General features: G+C 37.3%; 1 protein-coding gene across 1 annotated transcript in view; it reads left to right on the top strand.

Moving 5' to 3' along the window:
* The window catches only part of CACUL1 (CDK2 associated cullin domain 1), a 68,990-nt gene that overhangs the window by 36,641 nt on the left and 14,848 nt on the right, over positions 1-17,501 (top strand). The window contains exons 4-6 of the mRNA XM_055560666.1: positions 10,582-10,677; positions 12,604-12,706; positions 15,195-15,284. Of these exons, the coding sequence (XP_055416641.1) occupies positions 10,582-10,677; positions 12,604-12,706; positions 15,195-15,284 (289 nt within the window). The remainder of the gene's footprint in view (positions 1-10,581; positions 10,678-12,603; positions 12,707-15,194; positions 15,285-17,501) is intronic.

Here is a 17,501-nt window from a genome sequence, read left to right as displayed (position 1 = left end):
TGGATGTATTGTGTCTGTTTGGAAAGAATTCCATTTTTATGTAGCATCCGTCGGTCTCAGGTGTAGCCTTGCTTCTGGAGCCTTGAGAAATCTGGCTGTCGGCAGCATGGAACTGCTCTGCAAAGTCATGGATTAAGCTAGTTAGACCAAGTATATTACATGCTCTTCTTTTTTGCTAAAGTTATTCATAGAGAGGCAGATTTAAAAGAGAAAAATGAATTTTTGATTCAGAAAATATTAAGACAGCATTCAGGTCCCTTTGTATGGCATCCAAAATGCTGAAGTCCTGCTTGGTAATATAAGAATAAATGTTAAAAGATTATGAAGGAACTATTTGAAAATTTTTAGCATTTGTTTGACTTTAAAAACCCCATCTTTTTATGCATGTTGCCAACCTTTTCTAGATCATCATGTGTATTAATCATAGTTATTTTAAAGTACGTAAGATAGTTTCAGCTTGTGTGCATCTCTGTGTCTGGGCCTATTGGCCATTTAACTCTTGACAGTGGGTGTGTTTTCTTGCTTTTTTGGGGTGTTTCTAATTGAATGCTGGACAGTGTGTATGGAAACAATAGTAGAGACTGGCATAAATGATGTTTATGCTTATTACTAGTGGGCCTGCTGCTCTTCTGTTGGGCTCTTAGTGTGAGGAGTTGAGTCAGTCATGTTAGTAGTTGAATTGGATTTGAGTTTTATTGTTTCAGTAGATAAGGCCTTAGACTCTCGAACAGTGCAGTGACTGTTCTTAGTGTGAATCAGGAGGGGTTGGACATTGCAGTTGTAAAACATGGTGACGTCAGGTCTCTGATGAGCTCAGAAAATTGATTTTGTAGGTTGACCAGCTTTTTCTTATCAGGGCAGGACTGACGTTCTCTGGTGGCTTTTTGCATTCTAAGTGGAGTTAGAGCTTCACTGCTAGACTTTAATAACTTCATAATCACTGAATTTGGTAATAATCAAGAAGCTGTTAAATTAAAAAAAAACAATTCACCTATAGTCTTAATGCCAATGTTAAAATGTTAGTGTACCATATTCTTACTGATTTCGGTATAGTTTGCAGCTGCAGTGTCCCTGCGTCATGCAGTGAATGCCTTGTGTCAGTGAGTGCTTACTGTTCCACCCTCCCTTGGATCCCTTAGACTTCCTTCCTGTAGAGCACCTCTCTTTCCTTTGAAGTGGTCGAAGGTAGAGTTTTCTAGGTGCTTAACGGCTGCTGGGCCAGCTGTCTAAAGAATCCCCTGAAGTTCTCATTAAAAATACACACTCCTGGAGAGTTTCTGAGTCTGGACTTTGGATTGGAGTGTGGCAAAGGAATCTGCATCATTAATAAACCTTTCAGGTGCTTAGGAGAGCAGTGGCCTGAGGAAATGTGTCATGATTCCCGAACCTGCACTGTCTCAAGCTAGGAGTGGTGTGTCTTTTGGTTTAAATGTAAGATTGTATTGTTGCTGAAGACACACAACACATTTGCACCACTGCAGCGCCAGTCTGGAGTAGGAGTACCGTGCATACCTGGGTAATACAAATAGCAGAGCTTGGTTTAAGTGTCTAGTGAAGAGGGACTGATGAAGTAGACACTGCTGGGGCCAGATAGTCATTATAATTACATTGTAGAAATGTATTTGATCTGGGAGGTGTTAATGAGTATATATAGCAGAGTGATAATACTAGATTACAAAATCCATTCCATAAAAACATACACACACAGAAGAACAGAAGAAAATGTTGATGGTAGTTATCTACCATTCTTGGTAGTGGTTATTTTTCTATAATTGCATTTTTGATTTTTAAAAAATTTCAATGAATATGTATTACTTCCAACAAACATATGTGTTAGCGGCCTTGTTAGGTTTATTACATTCTTCCTTTCCTTCCTTTCTACCTCCCTATTTCATTATAACATATGAAAGCTATTTATTTGAAGACAACTATGTTGTTTATGAACATAAAAGCAGATACTCTTAAATTTTATTTGTGTGTGTCTTTCATTTTGGTGGGATGGGGACAAGGTGTGGATAGAAGAGGAGGGATATAATTTAAGTTCTGGAACTTGTATTTTACATTTGCAGTATCCAGTTTGGTTGCCACTAGTCACATGTAATTTACTAAATTCATTTCAAGTGCTTAGTAGTCACACGTGGCCAGTGGCTGCCATATTGGACATGACCAATACGGGACATTTCCATCATCAGGAAATTCTTTTGGGCAGTACTGACCTAGATTGTAGTATATTTGTCTGTTGGCGTCTCGTGCTAGTGTGCCCGACTCTTTGTGACCCTTTGGACTGAAGCCTGCCAGGCTTCTCCGTCCATGGCATTCTCCAGGCAGGCACACTGGAGTGGATTGCCATTTTCTCCTCCATGGTATCTTCCCGACCCAGGGATTGAACCCAAGTCTGGTCGCCTGCATTGTAGGGCAGACTACCTGTTGAGCCATAGGGGAAGCCCTCTATTGGTTAGTAAAATTATGAAACAAGTCATGCTGTTCTAAAAATTAATATACATCTAATTAGAGTAACTGACCAGACTTTCCTATCTAGCTTTCAAAATTAAGTTAACTAAGGAATATATATACTTAGTAAATATATGTGTTTATATATATTGATATTTAGCAGCTTTGTTCTATAAAACAAAGTGTCAAAATTATTTTGTTTTTTTATGATGATATTTGATTATCTAATTCTACCTTTTTTTAAACTTAATTTTTCTTAAGACTACTCTATAGAATAGCATCTGTATGAAATAATTCATTTCAACATTGTGTGGTGATAAAAGATAAACAATAAGCTATCAGTGGGGACTGTTTAAATGGATAGGACATTCAAACACCATATTTATAAGAATAGATTTCTTTAAACAGTGATTTGAGGACCTCTGTGGGGCACTGAAATCTTTTCAGGGGGTCTGTAAAATCAACAGTTTTTCTAATGATGCAAGATCTCATCTTCCCTTTTCACTATGTTATTTGGTCTGGTGGTGCTTCTAATGATGCAAGATCTCATCTTCCCTTTTCACTATGTTATTTGGTCTGGTAGTGCAGAAGCAATGGCGGGTGAAACTGCTGGTGTCTTAGCTTGAATCTTCATTTCTTGACGCTCACAGCAGAAGACAAAAGCATTTCACTTAATGTCCAAGATGAAACAGTGAAAAGTCTTAATTTTACTAAACTGTGACTTTGAATATACTTACAGGAATGTTCTTTGTGAAGAAATGGGAAGCTGTGTATACTAAAGTAGCAGTGATTGTTTTGAGAAATAGCACTTGTGGTACTTATATGAGTTTTGAGCTAAACCAGCTCTTTAGGTAGTGTTTTCCCCTTTAAAATATTATTTGAAAAAATGACAAACTATCGTTATTTAGTGAAAGTGAAGTAAAGTGTTTGACCCTCAGTCATGTCCAACTCTTTGTGACCCCATGGACCCTAGCCCACCAGGCTCCTCTGTCCATGGACTTCTCCAGTCAAGAATACTGCAGTGGGTAGCCATTCCCTTCTCCAGGGGATCTTCTTGCCCCAGGAACTGAACCCTGGTCTCCCACTTTGCAGGCAGATTCTTTACTGTCTGAGCCACCAGGAAAGCCTCATGGTTATTTAGACTGCTGTTTAATAGACATTTTCTGAAAAAGGAAAGATGCATGTCACTTAAAGAAAAACAACTGATGCTATTTATTTGCCAATGGTAAAATTCGAGCGTTGAAGTGAAAATCAGAATTTTGGAAAACCTGTGTCTGTCACGATGATTTTGATAATATCCCAATCCTTCAAAAGACTTTTCTGATGAGATAGGTGGTGATATTAATTTATTTGATGTTACGTAGTAATACCACTCTTCTTACTAATTTTTTGGGGGAAAATATAGTTATTTATGTATTAGTTTATAAAGTATTCAGCTGTATTTTAACATTAAAATTGTTAAAATGCAATTTTTATTATTGTTATGAAAAGTTATGATCAACCTAGATAGCGTATTGAAAAGCCCGAGACATTACTTTGCCAACAAAGGTCCGTCTAGTCAAGGCTGTGGTTTTTCCAGTGGTCATATATGGATGCGAGAGTTGGACTGTGAAGAAAGCTGAGCACTGAAGAATTGATGCTTTTGAACTGTGGTGTTGGAGAAGACTCTTGAGAGTCCCTTGGACTGCAAGAGATCCAACCAGTCCATCCTAAAGGAGATCAGTCCTGGGTGTTCATTGGAAGGACTGATGCTAAAGCTGAAACTCCAATACTTTGGCCACCTCATGCGAAGAGTTGACTCATTGGAAAAGACCCTGATGCTGGGAGGGATTGGGGGCAGGAGGAGAAGGGGACGAAAGAGGATGAGATGGCTGGATGGCATCACCGACTCGATGGACATGAATTTGGGTAAACTCCAGGACTTGGTGATGGACAGGGAGGTCTGGTGTGCTGCGGTTCATGGGGTCGCAGAGACTCAGACACGACTGAGTGACTGAACTGAACTGAATAACCTACATTATAAATACTTTTAGAATATTCAGTTACTTTTTAAGAGTATAAAGGATTCCTGACATCATCCAAATGTTTGAGAACCACTAGAAGGAAACAGTCTCCAAGATACATTGTTAAGAAAAGTGCAGATCCAGTATGATTGTAAGTTAGCATTTATGTGAAAAAGAATATAAGTGGGATTTTTTTTAAATTTATTTTTAATTGGAAGATAATTGCTTTACAGTGTTGTGTTGGTTTCTGTCTTACATCAGTATGAATCAGTCATAGGTACACACATGTCCCCTCCCTCTTAAACTTCCCTCCCACCCCTTCTCACCCCTCTAGGTTGTCACAGAGCACCGGGTTGAGCTCCCTGTGTTATACACCAAGTTCCCACTGGCTATAAATAGGGCTCTTATTTACTTGTATGTAAGTAAAATTCTTCTGGAAGGTTATAAAGGAATTAAGTGTTGGTTTGTTCAGTAAGGAAGGAATAAAAGGTGAATTCCCTTTAAACCCTTTTGAACTTCCTTGAGTTTAAAACCAGTTGAATGCATTACTCATTTAAAAAAGAAGAAATTAAAATATTCCTACCAGCTATATTACAAATTTCAGGGAATATATAAGTCTGTTATGATAGTTGGAGCAAGTTTGGAATAATGGTTATTTTTCTGGCGACTTGCTTTTTCTTATTTTATTAGTGAAGAAAATGAAGCTTGCTTATATTTTAGAGGTAAAAAATTTCACATACTGTCCAATTCAAATACACTTAATGGTGAAATTATATAAATCAAATAGGTAGCAGTTTCCCCAGTGGGGCCCAAAGTATACTGAACTTAAGTCTTAAGGAGAAAAAAATCTGATTAATTTTTTTACTAGCAGGTTTTTTCTAGGTTTCTCCTAGAGACTGTATTTATTTTAGAAGACTATTAAAATTTGTAGTCTGTTATTTAAGAGGTTTTGAAAAAAGTACTACATGAAATATGGAAGTATAAAAGCTAAGTGACTGTTTTGACATTCGATTCAGTACAAAAAGTACTTTCTAACACTTATAACCTTTGAGGCTTTGGGAATTCTTTAAAAGAATAGCTAAGGAATTCAATTTTATTTATTCTGTCTGTTGTTAAGCATGACTTTTGATCAGTGTTCATACTTTTAACTTTTGGATAGATTAAATATCCTTTTATGAAAAGAGAAAATTGTTTTAATGCAAAAACTCTTCAGATTTTCTTTTTTCATATAATACTTATAAATTTTATTTCTTTGAATGCTGAAATATTTCCAGAGTTCTTTGATGCAGTTTGGAGAAAGATATTACATGTGATTCTGTTGATTAGTTATAGTGAAAAGTTTGCCCATAATATGGAACCGTTTTCCCCAATTTCTTTGGTTGACAGAGAATGCCTTTAATAATGTTAATAAGTTTTTCTGAGGTATTAGACAGTTAATTCAGAAAGGGGTTTACTATTTGCATGTACATGTGTAATAATTGACATTTTTCAGAGCACTTACACATTATTTTCTTTGATTCTCAACACATCTTGGAAGTGGCACATTAGTATTTTTCTTGTTTTTTTTTTTTTTTTTTTTGTATGTATGGAAATCAAAATTCAAAAGGCTAAATAAGTAAATTGTCATATAACCTTGTTAAATGATAAAATAGCAATTTAGATTTAAACAAGGCTAGATTAGAGTTTTCTAGAGGAAGAAATGGCAACCTGCTCCCGTATTCTTGCCTGGAATATTCCATTGACAGAGGAGCCTGGTGGGCTACAGTCCGTTGGGTCACAAAGTCTAACATGACCAAGTGAGCGCATAGCACAGATTAGTTTTAAACAAGTTTAAATATAAGCAAGACTGTTCTAAATGCAAAAATAACCACACCAAAAACGTTTATCTTGACCTATGATGTTCAGGTTCTGTGGTCTGCAACTGGAGATGTAAAGACAAGACACAGATCTTGCCCTCTAGGAGCTGAAAGTTTAGTGACAGAGACCACCCAGTGGAGAAGGAAGTAAGTGTGGTGGTGCCCAGTTGAAGGGCCATATATCTCAGTTAGTTTTGAGGAAGTGACACAGATCCTAAAGAATCAGTAGGAGAAGTTAGCCATGGTGAGTCGTAGGGCGTGGTGGAAGAGGTAGAACGTGTAGGCAGTTGGACCTAAGCAGCACATGGATGTTGTTGGGAAGCTGTTAGTAGCTGCATGGGAGGATGTGAAAGCAGGATGTGAAAGGATAGAGGTAAGATAGTGTTTTAAATTGGAATTTTGAGTTTTTTTCTCTAAGTTTCGAAGTGCTAAAAATTGTATTAGGTTGGTGCAAGCATAATTGCAGTTTTGGTTGTGAATCTTAAATCATTATCAGTTCAGTTCAGTCACTCAGTCTTTGCGACCCCATGGGCTGCAGCTCGTCAGGCTTCCTGCCCACCACCAACTCTTGGAGCTTGCTCAAACTCATGTCCATCAAGTTGGTGATGCCATCCCACCATCTGACCCTCTGTCATCCTCTTCTCCTCCTGCCCTCAATCTTTCCCATCAAAAGGATCTTTTCCAGTGAGTCAGCTCTTCGCATCAGATGGCCAAAGTATTGGAACTTTAGCTTCAGCATCAGTCCTTCCAATGAATATTCAGTTTGATTTCCTTTAGGATGGATTGGTTGGATCTCCTTGCTGTCCAAGGGACTCTCAAGAGTCTTCTCCAACACCACAGTTCAAAAGCATCAATTCTTCGGCACTCAGCTTTCTTTGTGGTCCAACTCTCACATCCATACGTGACTACTGGAAAAACCATAGCCTTGACTGCATGGACCTCTGTTGCAAAGTCATGTCTGTGTTTTTTAATATGCTGTCTAGGTTGGTCATAGCTTTTTTTCCAAGGAGCAAGTGTCTTTTAATTTCATGGCTGCAGTCACCATCTGCAGTGATTTTGGAGCCCAAGAAATATAGCTAGGCTCAGACACATCTTTATTCATCAAAATAGGAACCATTACAATCAACACACTTTTGCTAATGAGAAGTAAATTTGTTTATTCCTGTAATATAAAAACCCATGCCTTGGGATTCATTGAACTCTGGAAAAGCATTTTCTGTGTCCTGCTGGTTGTGGAAGCGTTTTCCCTGTTGTCAAGATGTTTGTCAAGAGTTGTCAAGATGTTTGAGGAAGTGGTAGTTGGTTGATGAGAGGTCAAGTGAATACGGAGGAGGAGACAAAGTTTCCTAGCCCAGTTTCTTCAACTTCTGAAGCGTGGGTTGTGTGGAGGGCGTTATGGTGGTGAAGAGTTGGGCTCTTTTGACCAGTGCTGGCTATAGGTGTTGCAGTTTTCAATGCATCTCATCGATTTGCTGAGCATGCCTCTCAGATGTAATGGTTTTGCCGGGATTCAGAAAGCTGTAGTGGATCAGACCAACAGCAGAGCACCAAACAGTGACCGTGACCTTTTTTTGGTGCAGGTTTGGTTTTGGGAGGTGCTTTGAAGCTTCTCTTCAGTCCAGCCACTGAGCTGGTTGTTGTCTATTGTATAGAACCCACTTTTCATCGCATATCACAATCAGACTGAGAAATGGTTTGTTGTTGCATAGAACAACAGAAGATGACACTTCAAAATGACAATTTTTTTGGTTTCAGTCAGCTTATGAGGCACCCACTTATTTAGCTTTTTTACCTTTCCAATTTACTTCAAATGCTGAATGACCGGAGAATAGTCAACGATGAGTTCTTTGGGAACTTCTTGTGTAGTTATAAGAGGATCAGCTTTGATGATGTTCTCAGTTGGTCATTGCCAACTTCCCATGGCTGGCCACTATACACTTCATCTTCAAGGCTCTCGTATCCTTTGCAAAACTTCCTGAACCACCGCTGCACTGTACGTTCTTTAGCAGTTCCTAGACCAAATGCGTTTGCTGTTGATGTTGAGAGTTGTCTCTGCTACTTTACAACCCAGTTTGAACTCGAATAAGAAAATCACTCGAGTTTGCTTTTCGTCTAACAGCATTTCCTAGTCTGAAATAAATATGAAATATACACCAAATAGTAAGTCATTAGCCAAAAAAATCGAGATATGCACATTAAAATGATGTATAACATAACCACATTTATTTAAGAATGTATTCCAGTATGAAACGGCAAAGTTCAACAATGCTAAACCATAATTACTTTTGTACCTACCTAATAAATAGATGCAGGACTGAGTTTGAACAGTGTTTGAGTCTTAATTCTTGGGCTTATTAGCAGTAGAACTACAGTCAAGTGATTGTTTCTGAGCCTCAGTTACCTCAGAAGTTAAACAGAAAAATGTTGGATGTATTGCAGTAGACTAAGAAAAATAAATGTTAAAACAGTGTGCACCAAACCTCTATATAAGAACTCAGTAATGGGAGATAACTTAGAAGTAAGTATGGCTCAGATGGTAAAGCGTCTGCCTGCATTGCGGGAGACCCGGGTTCAATCCATGGGTCCATGGGTCAGGAAGATCCCCTGGAAAAGGAAATGGCAACCCACTCCACTACTCTTGCCTGAAAAATTCCATGGATGGAGGAGCCTGGTGGGCTACAGTCCATGGGGCCGCAGAGTCGGACACGACTGAGTGACTTCACTTTCTTTCTTTCTAAGCAGTACTGAAAAAAAGAGTTAAATTTTATTTTAAAATATTATTGGACTGTTTGGACATTTTCTAAAGCAGCTTAGCTGAAATGGTTTTATAATCTCAGTATTTAATATTTAGGAGTCTTTCAATGTGGTGTTTCTCTGTAGCCTTGTTTGAAAGCCAGACTTTCTGTGTATGATATGGTTATCAGCTTATCAGACTGGTACGAGTCAGCCCTTTTGTGGAATCAGCTTTGTGTGATGTTGTGTGCCATGCCTGTGACCACAGCTCCTTGCCCAGAACTCAATTCAGAACTGGAAGACCCGGATCTGTCGTCTCCTGACACACTCATTTTTGGCAAATCCTTGCCCATTTGTGTGTTTCTTCAATGTTAAAATGGTACCTAATTAATTTCGCTTTGGAGAACAAAGTGAAATAGAACCTGGGTACACTTTTGTAAAACACAGTCTGTTTTGGTCTGCCATAACAAAATACTGCAGACTGAGTGGTTTAAGCAGTGGAGACTTATTTCTCACCATTTTGGAGACTGGGAAGTCCAAGGTTAAGGTGCCAGCTGATTTGATTTCTGGTGAGAGCTCTTTTCCTGGCTTGTAGACAGCCATCCTCTTGCAGTGCGCTCCTGTGGACTTTCCTCTGAGTATGCTTAGCGGGAGGGAAGGGAGAGGAAGGGTAAGAGAATGAACCCCTTGGTGCCTTTTCTTATAAGGACACTAATTCTTTAGGAGCAGGGCTCTTGTGGCCTCGTTTAGCCTCTGCTTGCAGCTTCACTGGCTAGGACTTGCGTGTGGGTTCACACATAGCTTGCAGGCATGCAGGCAGGCACATTCGACAACACGCACTGAAATTGGAAGTGTTCTCTTTTGATGGGTTTACAACATGATATTTGATAACAGTTAAGTGCCAGTCATGTATTACATTTATTTTAACTGCTCTCCAGAGCTGCAGATGTGTATGGACCCTCTGAGTCCTGCTTTCTGCTTGATGAGGTTTATAGTTGGTTAGCTACACGAGTGGTTTACAACTGAGTTAGTATAGAACTCAGAATATTACTGTGTCAAAGATAATTACAAAATCCCAACAGCCTTTCTTATAGTATATTAAATATACAGTATATAGTATATTATAAGTATACTATAAGTATATAGTATACCATTTCCTTGAATCCCCCCCTCCTCTTTTCCAAGCCCAGATATAGTTTAGTTCCCATAGTAAATGTCTATAGTTTAGTGGTAATTTAAAAAATTGTATCATTTATCTTAATTATGAATTTACATTTTTATTTATTAACAGAGCAAGCCTTTTAAGGTGGTACAGTTACACAAATTTTAAAGACAACTAAATCAAACCTTAGTTTTATATAGCAGATACTGGAATAGAGATAAAACTTTTAACTAAACTTCAGGATATAAGCCTCCTCTTTTCCTAATTGTTAATTTCAATATGAATTTTGATTGAGTTCTGTTTGCATTTTAGATTGTGCTGGAAGATCTTTATACCTGGTTTCCCAAAATGATCCCATGTATGTTGTTTTTCACAGGCCAGCCCTCCAGACCTCTATATTGAAAGATTTAATATAGCTCTTGGACAATATATGGGAGCATTGCAGAGCATTGTGCCTCTTTTCATATATATGGTAAGTTGGAGCTATTTTCCCTCTCCACATACCTTGGTTTATTGGCCGAAGTGCAAACAGATGCAGAAAATTAAGTATAGTCTATTTTTCTTTTACTAAGTATTATGTTAGAAATGCAAATTAATCTTTCAGCAATATTTGATAGTGTTGACATAGAAAACTTATTTAGCCTTGTGTACACTGTTTTAAAATTTCATAAATACCATTGCTGAAATAGACAATTAGGCATTACTTAATCTCAGTCACCCAATTTGCATTTATTTTATTTCTACCATATGAAAAATACTGTGCTTAGAAAATAAAGATAAAGAAATAAAGGTAAGAAAATAAAAATCTTTCCTATATACGAAGAGTTGTTATCTTCAGAAAGTACAGTTAAGATATGTATCTAAAAACATGATGTATAATAAATGCCAAGGAGGTAACTCCATAAAAAGTGGAACAATAAAATTTTCTTTCATTCTAACGATCTCTTTCATTTGGAGGATTATGCCATGGGTATAATTTGTAGTCTCTTGATTTTGCTGACGTGTTCTCCACTCCCACCCCACCCCACCCTGTTTTAAATATATAAAGTTATAGGATCTTAATGTTTGTGTTCGTACTGAATGGAAGAGCCTTTAGAAACCATCGTCCCACTTTCTTGTTATTAGGCTGAGTTGTTTAGATTGATTCTACATTCTGTTGCTTAGAGGTCGCTATGTGTGTAATACCAAACTTCAAAATGATTTGTTGTCTGTAAGATATGCTTTACTGGGGGAAAAAAAAGCCAGGTCATTGGGAGAAATCGGTGTTGTCAGTGGGAGACTACTATTTAAATAATGGATGAAGGATGTTTACAGTGAAAACTATACAGTCAAAAATAATGACATGTCCATATGTTATTTTTAAGAGAAATCTTTTCAAGCTACAACATTAGGTGAAAAAGCAAGATGTAAAGCAGTGTGTTATATTTCTTCATTAGCAAGTGTTTTCTTCTTTATTTTAGGGGAAATAAAACATATCAGAGAGGAAATAAAACATGTTAAAAATTGAGTGAATCAGTGAGCAACTTGTTAATATTCCTCTTTGTATTTTCCACTCCTATACATGGAGTTAGCATTTTTAAACACAAATGAGTTTAGTCTTTTTGACTTTCCAGTCATTCTAATTAGGATGCTTTTGGCTGTAAGAAACAGAAAACTTGATTCAAAGTGATTTAGATAAATAAAAGTATTATCTCTTGCTATAAAATTCTAGAAATAAAGTCATTTCCAGGGTTGGTTAAATCTGTAGTTGCAGCAGTGTTATCAAAGTCTTAGCTTGTTTTTTGTCTCTTTGCTTTACATATCTGTTTCATCTTGTTTTCCACATGGTTGTAAGATGACTGTAAGGTACTCTTCACTCAAGCCTCAGTTTCCCTTCGTCTGCTTGGGTTACCTTGGGTCACTTGTCTGCCTTTGAACCAAAGACTGCCCATCCGGAAGGAATGCTGTAAACTGAATGATTTGGACTAATCATTTAAGTGGAATGTAGGGGAGTCAACCAGTGCATGCCCACTGCCTGCTTTAAGCCTAGATTTTTAAATAGCATACCTATCACTTGTGTTTCCTGGTATTGCCTTTAGATGATGATGTAGTCATATAAAAGGGCATATTAAGTGCTTGTCATACAATATGGTCCATTACATCCCTGTCTAGTTAATGTTGAGTATCTTCCCATGTTCTTTTATATGATTTATAGCATTTTATCTTTATGTGCTTTAAACTCCCATGTTAGGAAGACTATAATAGTGGCAGAGCTTTTGTTTTCTGATGTTGGTTTTTTATGTTTTAATTGATGCTTTTATGAATTGTTTCCTAAAATTATTTTTTAGTGCCTGAGTTCATTAGACTAATTATTTCCCTCTAATTGATGCCCTGAAAAATAACTTGTTTTCTATTTCAGAATAAGTTTTACATCGAAACCAAGCTTAACAGAGACTTAAAAGATGACCTTATAAAGCTGTTTACCGAACATGTTGCAGAAAAGCACATTTACAGCCTAATGCGTAAGTGTTCCGTCTTGAAGGGATGACATGACACTAGCAGGTTTTCCTTTTTGACTCAGAGAGCATTGGCATCTGAGCCCCAATGTTGACATCTTGCGAATCATATCTCAAGAAGTGTTAAAGTCTCATTCTATAGCGGGACACTGAGGAACTGAAATGTGACTTGAAGGTCACCCAGTGAGCTGGGAGAAGCCAGGCTCTGAACAGTGCCTGCATAGCTGGAGTGATACTTGCCTCTTTTGTTTTCCTCTGACATTGGGGGAAATATTATTAATGTTAAGGAGTTCATTTGCCCATAATTTTGTTATGGGTAATTCTAGAAGGATAATGTTAGTATTTTGAAATAGCACAGTATCCTCTCAGTTTCCTTATTTTTATTAAAAAAGTTAAAGCTTATGAGAATTGAACATACATTTGTCCCTTCTCTCATGTATGGCTCCCTCAAATTCCATTTTGTTTTACTTAAAAGGGGAGTTCAACTAGAAAATTTTACTTTTTAATTAAAGACTTTCTATAAACAATTTTAAGTGGAGAGGATTTTATTGAAATGTTACATCTTTTTGTATCTGAATGTGATTATTTTCAATTAATTCATCCTAAATTTGTATTCATTTTATGTTTAATCTGTGAATTTATCATCTCCTTATGTAGCTATCAAGTTTGACGTAGGTGGTTATAGTTATGTAGAGGTTATTTGCAAATGTATGTGTTTGACGACGTAATGACTATGTGATTGAACCTGTAAAGTTAGTTGGGAATAAGACGATAGCTTAAAAAAAAAAAAAAAAAAAAGACGATAGCTTAGTTGGTAAAGAATGCACCTGCAGTGCAGGAGCTGCTGTTGCTAAGTCGCTTTAGTCGTGTCTGACTCTGTGTGATCCCATAGACGGCAGCACACCAGGCTCTCGCATCCCTGGGATTCTCCAGGCAAAAACACTGGAGTGGGTTGCCATTTCCTTCTCCAATGCAGGAAAGTGAAAGGTGAAAGTGAAGTTGCTCAGTCGTGTCCGACTTGTCACGACCCCGTGGACTGCAGCCTACAATGCAGGAGACCCTGGTTCAATTCCTGGGTCGGAAAGATACCTTGGAGAAAGGCTAGGCTACCCACTCCAGTATTCTTGGGATTCCCTTGTGACTCAGCTGGTAAAGAATCTGCCTGCAATGCGGGAGACCTGGGTTCGATCCCTGGATTGGAAGGTCCCTTGGAGAAGGGAAAAGCTACCCACCTCCAGTGTTCTGGCCTGGAGAATTCCATGGACTGTATAGTCCATGGGGTCGCAAAGAGTCAGACACGACTAAGCGACTTTCACTTTCAAGACTTACTGAAAGCCAAATGATTGGTCCAAAAGTAGGAAGATGAATTAACAGAGACAGTCTGGGTTTGGGGTCATGTTGAAATTAGTAGAGTAGAAGAGACTCCAAGAAACTAAAATTTAGAATTTCAGTTTTTAAACATTCCTTTTTAAGACGTGATTTTTATGCAATGCCTAGCATTTGTTAGCCTTTAAATTTATCTATGCCATTCAAAATTATAACTGCTGATGATAAAATCAGAAGGAAAAACTTGAACCAGTGACCCTGTGGCCTTTAGTACATGAATTCAAATGTAACACATATTGCATGTTTGAAACTACAGAAATGTTGAACAAGTCAGATGGCATTTCCATTTTTAAAAAGGTGTGAATAGAAAAAACAGTTTAATAATTTGACAGGCCTGGCTTAGACTAAAATTACCCCAAGTTTCATGAGTATTTGTTAGTTAATATGTGGTGATTTGGGGGAAAGGGAAATGATTGAAGGAGTTAGAGATGAGGGAGTTAGAGAACTTTCATTCCCCAAATGTAAGTGTTTTAAGTCATGAACTTAATGCAAAGTATTTATAGCTCACTCACTTAAGTACCCAGAGAAGGCAATGGCAACCCACTCCAGTACTCTTGCCTGGAAAATGCCATGGACGGAGGAGCCTGTTAGGCTGCAGTCCATGGGGTCGCTAAGAGTCGGACACGACTGAGTGACTTCACTTTCACTTTTCACTTTCATACATTGGAGAAGGAAATGGCAACCCACTCCAGTATTCTTGCCTGGAGAACCCCAGGGACAGAGGAGCCTAGTGGGCTGCCGTCTATGGGGTCGCAGAGAGTCGGACACGACTGAAGCGACTTAGCAGCAGCAGCAGCACTTAAGTACCGTGAGTACTGTTGCTTTAATAAAGCTTTGCTTATTTTCAGAACCTCCATCAATCGAATCATTTCCATCAGTGTTTCAACAGACATGCACATATTTACTTGGTAGATGGAACTCGACTGTGGTGGATTAATTTTTAAAAAGAAGAAATTTAGTGTATAAATACTTGATTTACCCTCTTAAGCTGTTCTTTTCTTATCCTTGTTTATCCTTCAGTCTTTGGGCGAAACGGTAATAGAAAATGAAACCTTGGCAATCAGTAAGAGTTGCATCATTTTTGTAACCCGTTTTCTCTTTATTTCAGCTTTACTTTTAGAAGCCCAGTCAACACCATTTCAGGTCACACCTTCAACTATGGCAAATATTGTGAAAGGCCTGTATACTCTCAGACCAGGTAAACATTCATCATTTGTTTAGGGGTTAAATTTGTTTGTTTATGGCAATTCCAGCCTGATTTGTGAGAGGATAGTGTTTCTCCATGTTTTCTGAGGCTTAATGGTATTTGGGTTTGTTACAGAAGAAAGTTGAGTAGATACTCATTATTGTGAAATGTAAACTCAGGATCTCACTTGGAAATCTTTCTATACTAGTGAAAAGCAGATAGTTTAGGGAATACAAGAAATAGTTTGTAGGAAACATTTTAGATACAGTTGAATCTTGTGTCTGGCATGAATCTCTTTTTTGTTAGGTTCTCCTTTACTTCTACCTCATACTGCAAATATGCCCAGGCATACACATTCACAGCTCCATCTTGTAAGGCCTGTTATGTATCTTGCAAGGAATCTAGAAGTTCTGATAAAATTATACAAGGATATTTTGAGGAGGGAGATAGAATAGCAGAACCAAAAATGAAAGATCACTGTGTTCAAGGCATGGTTTGTAAGTTATCTTAATATATGTCTTATAATAAAAACACTGAATTTAAAGGATTCTCCAGATGCTTTTATACATACATTTCTGTTTATAACCCAGCACCTCAAATTTATCCCAGTGGTCTAGCCAATTAAAAAATGTCCATAGGACAGAGATTGCCGAAATTCAGGGTAGAAAATTGTTTTCTGACTGCTTGTGGTTTTCAGAGTCTCCTCTCATATTTTCTTGGGAGTGTACTTTCTCTCTGCTACTTAAGAAAGAAAAATACTTGCTAGTCTAGAAACTTAAAGGATGCCTTTTGGACAGTAATTATCTTTTTGTGAAATTCTGTCACTTGAGGATTGAATGAAATAAAACAGGATCTAACGAACTTAGCACAGTACCTGATAATGTAATAAGCATGCTAATATTAGCTGTTGTTACTGTTTTCATTTGGGTCCAATGGTTATTTTAATGGACTGATATCTGAATAATTTACTTACTTAGTTTAAAAGATGTAGCAGAATTTAGCTTACCAAATTGGAAGCCAAGTAAAAACTGTGATACTAGGGATAGACTGTGATCTACCAGAAGTACCTTCTTTCTCAGGCTACTTTAAACAATTAATGATTTCTAGAATATTCAAATGTAATGTGACTTAGATTGGAATAAATTCTTTCTCTAATCTTCATAATTTTTAGACATATTCCTATAGAATAATTATTTATATAAAATTAAAAGTATTGCCTGTGTCCAATAAACTGATGAATTTCTAGTTTCTTAGAATTTTAAATTTCGTTTTGCTAAGTGTGGTGAAAGTAACTCATGAATTTTTCTTTTAGTGCTAGATTATGAATGATTTTTTTCTTTTATTTTGGAAGACACACAATTACAGTATGACAGATTTCTAAATTCTGCCTCCAAAGTGAGCAGCTTTATCAGCTCTGGCTTTTATCATTAGTAACAAAATTACAGAATAAAACTAGTCACTAAGGGTAGAAAAACTTGTAGATCCATGTTTATCCAAATGCTATTTTTATCCAGCTTTGAGCTCTTGTAATAGGATTCGTACTACTTCTGAGGAGAATTCTGTATTTGAGAATTGTCCTTTTGAAAAGGTGAATTTTGTCAAAGACGAACCTTTTGCTCTCCTAGCTATTTTCGGAGATACTCTTAAACTTATTTTGACATTTATTCGTCTTGCCAGTATCCATTGTCTTCCTAGTTTGTTAAAGCAGTTTTATTCACCTGACAGATTAAGGTTAAAATATTTTAAAAGTTGAATTTTAAATGTAAAGGTTCCTTTCATTACAGTAGTGCTGATTTTTATATAATGGATGCATCTGAATCACCCAAAAAGGTTTGTTAAACTGTAGATTCCTGGGCCCTAGTCTTTGGAGATTCTGATGACATCTGCTATTTAAAAGTTTCCATCTAGTCTTTAGAAGCTCACTAGGAATAGTTCCCATGATCCCATCTTGCTCTTCTTCATTTAATACAAACACTTTTCATTGTTTCTTTATCTTCATTTTAATGATTGCCTGGAGTTCCATAAAATGTAAGACTGGTTTGACTCCTTGCCTTCTCTGACATATGGGTTAGTGCTTCCCCAGGGGACTGACCTGAGACTCTTTTTAAAGCCATTTGAACTGAGCTAGAAAAAAGGGCACTGTTGAGAACATTTTGATACAAAGGGTGATTGGATCACCTTGATAGTGTTTGTGGTGCTTGGTTTTTTTGTTGTTTGTTTTTCACTATC

Source organism: Bubalus kerabau, chromosome 22 (genome assembly GCF_029407905.1).
Source record: "Bubalus kerabau isolate K-KA32 ecotype Philippines breed swamp buffalo chromosome 22, PCC_UOA_SB_1v2, whole genome shotgun sequence".
Lineage (NCBI taxonomy): Eukaryota > Metazoa > Chordata > Mammalia > Artiodactyla > Bovidae > Bubalus > Bubalus kerabau.
This window is presented reverse-complemented; position numbering and strand designations above follow the sequence as displayed.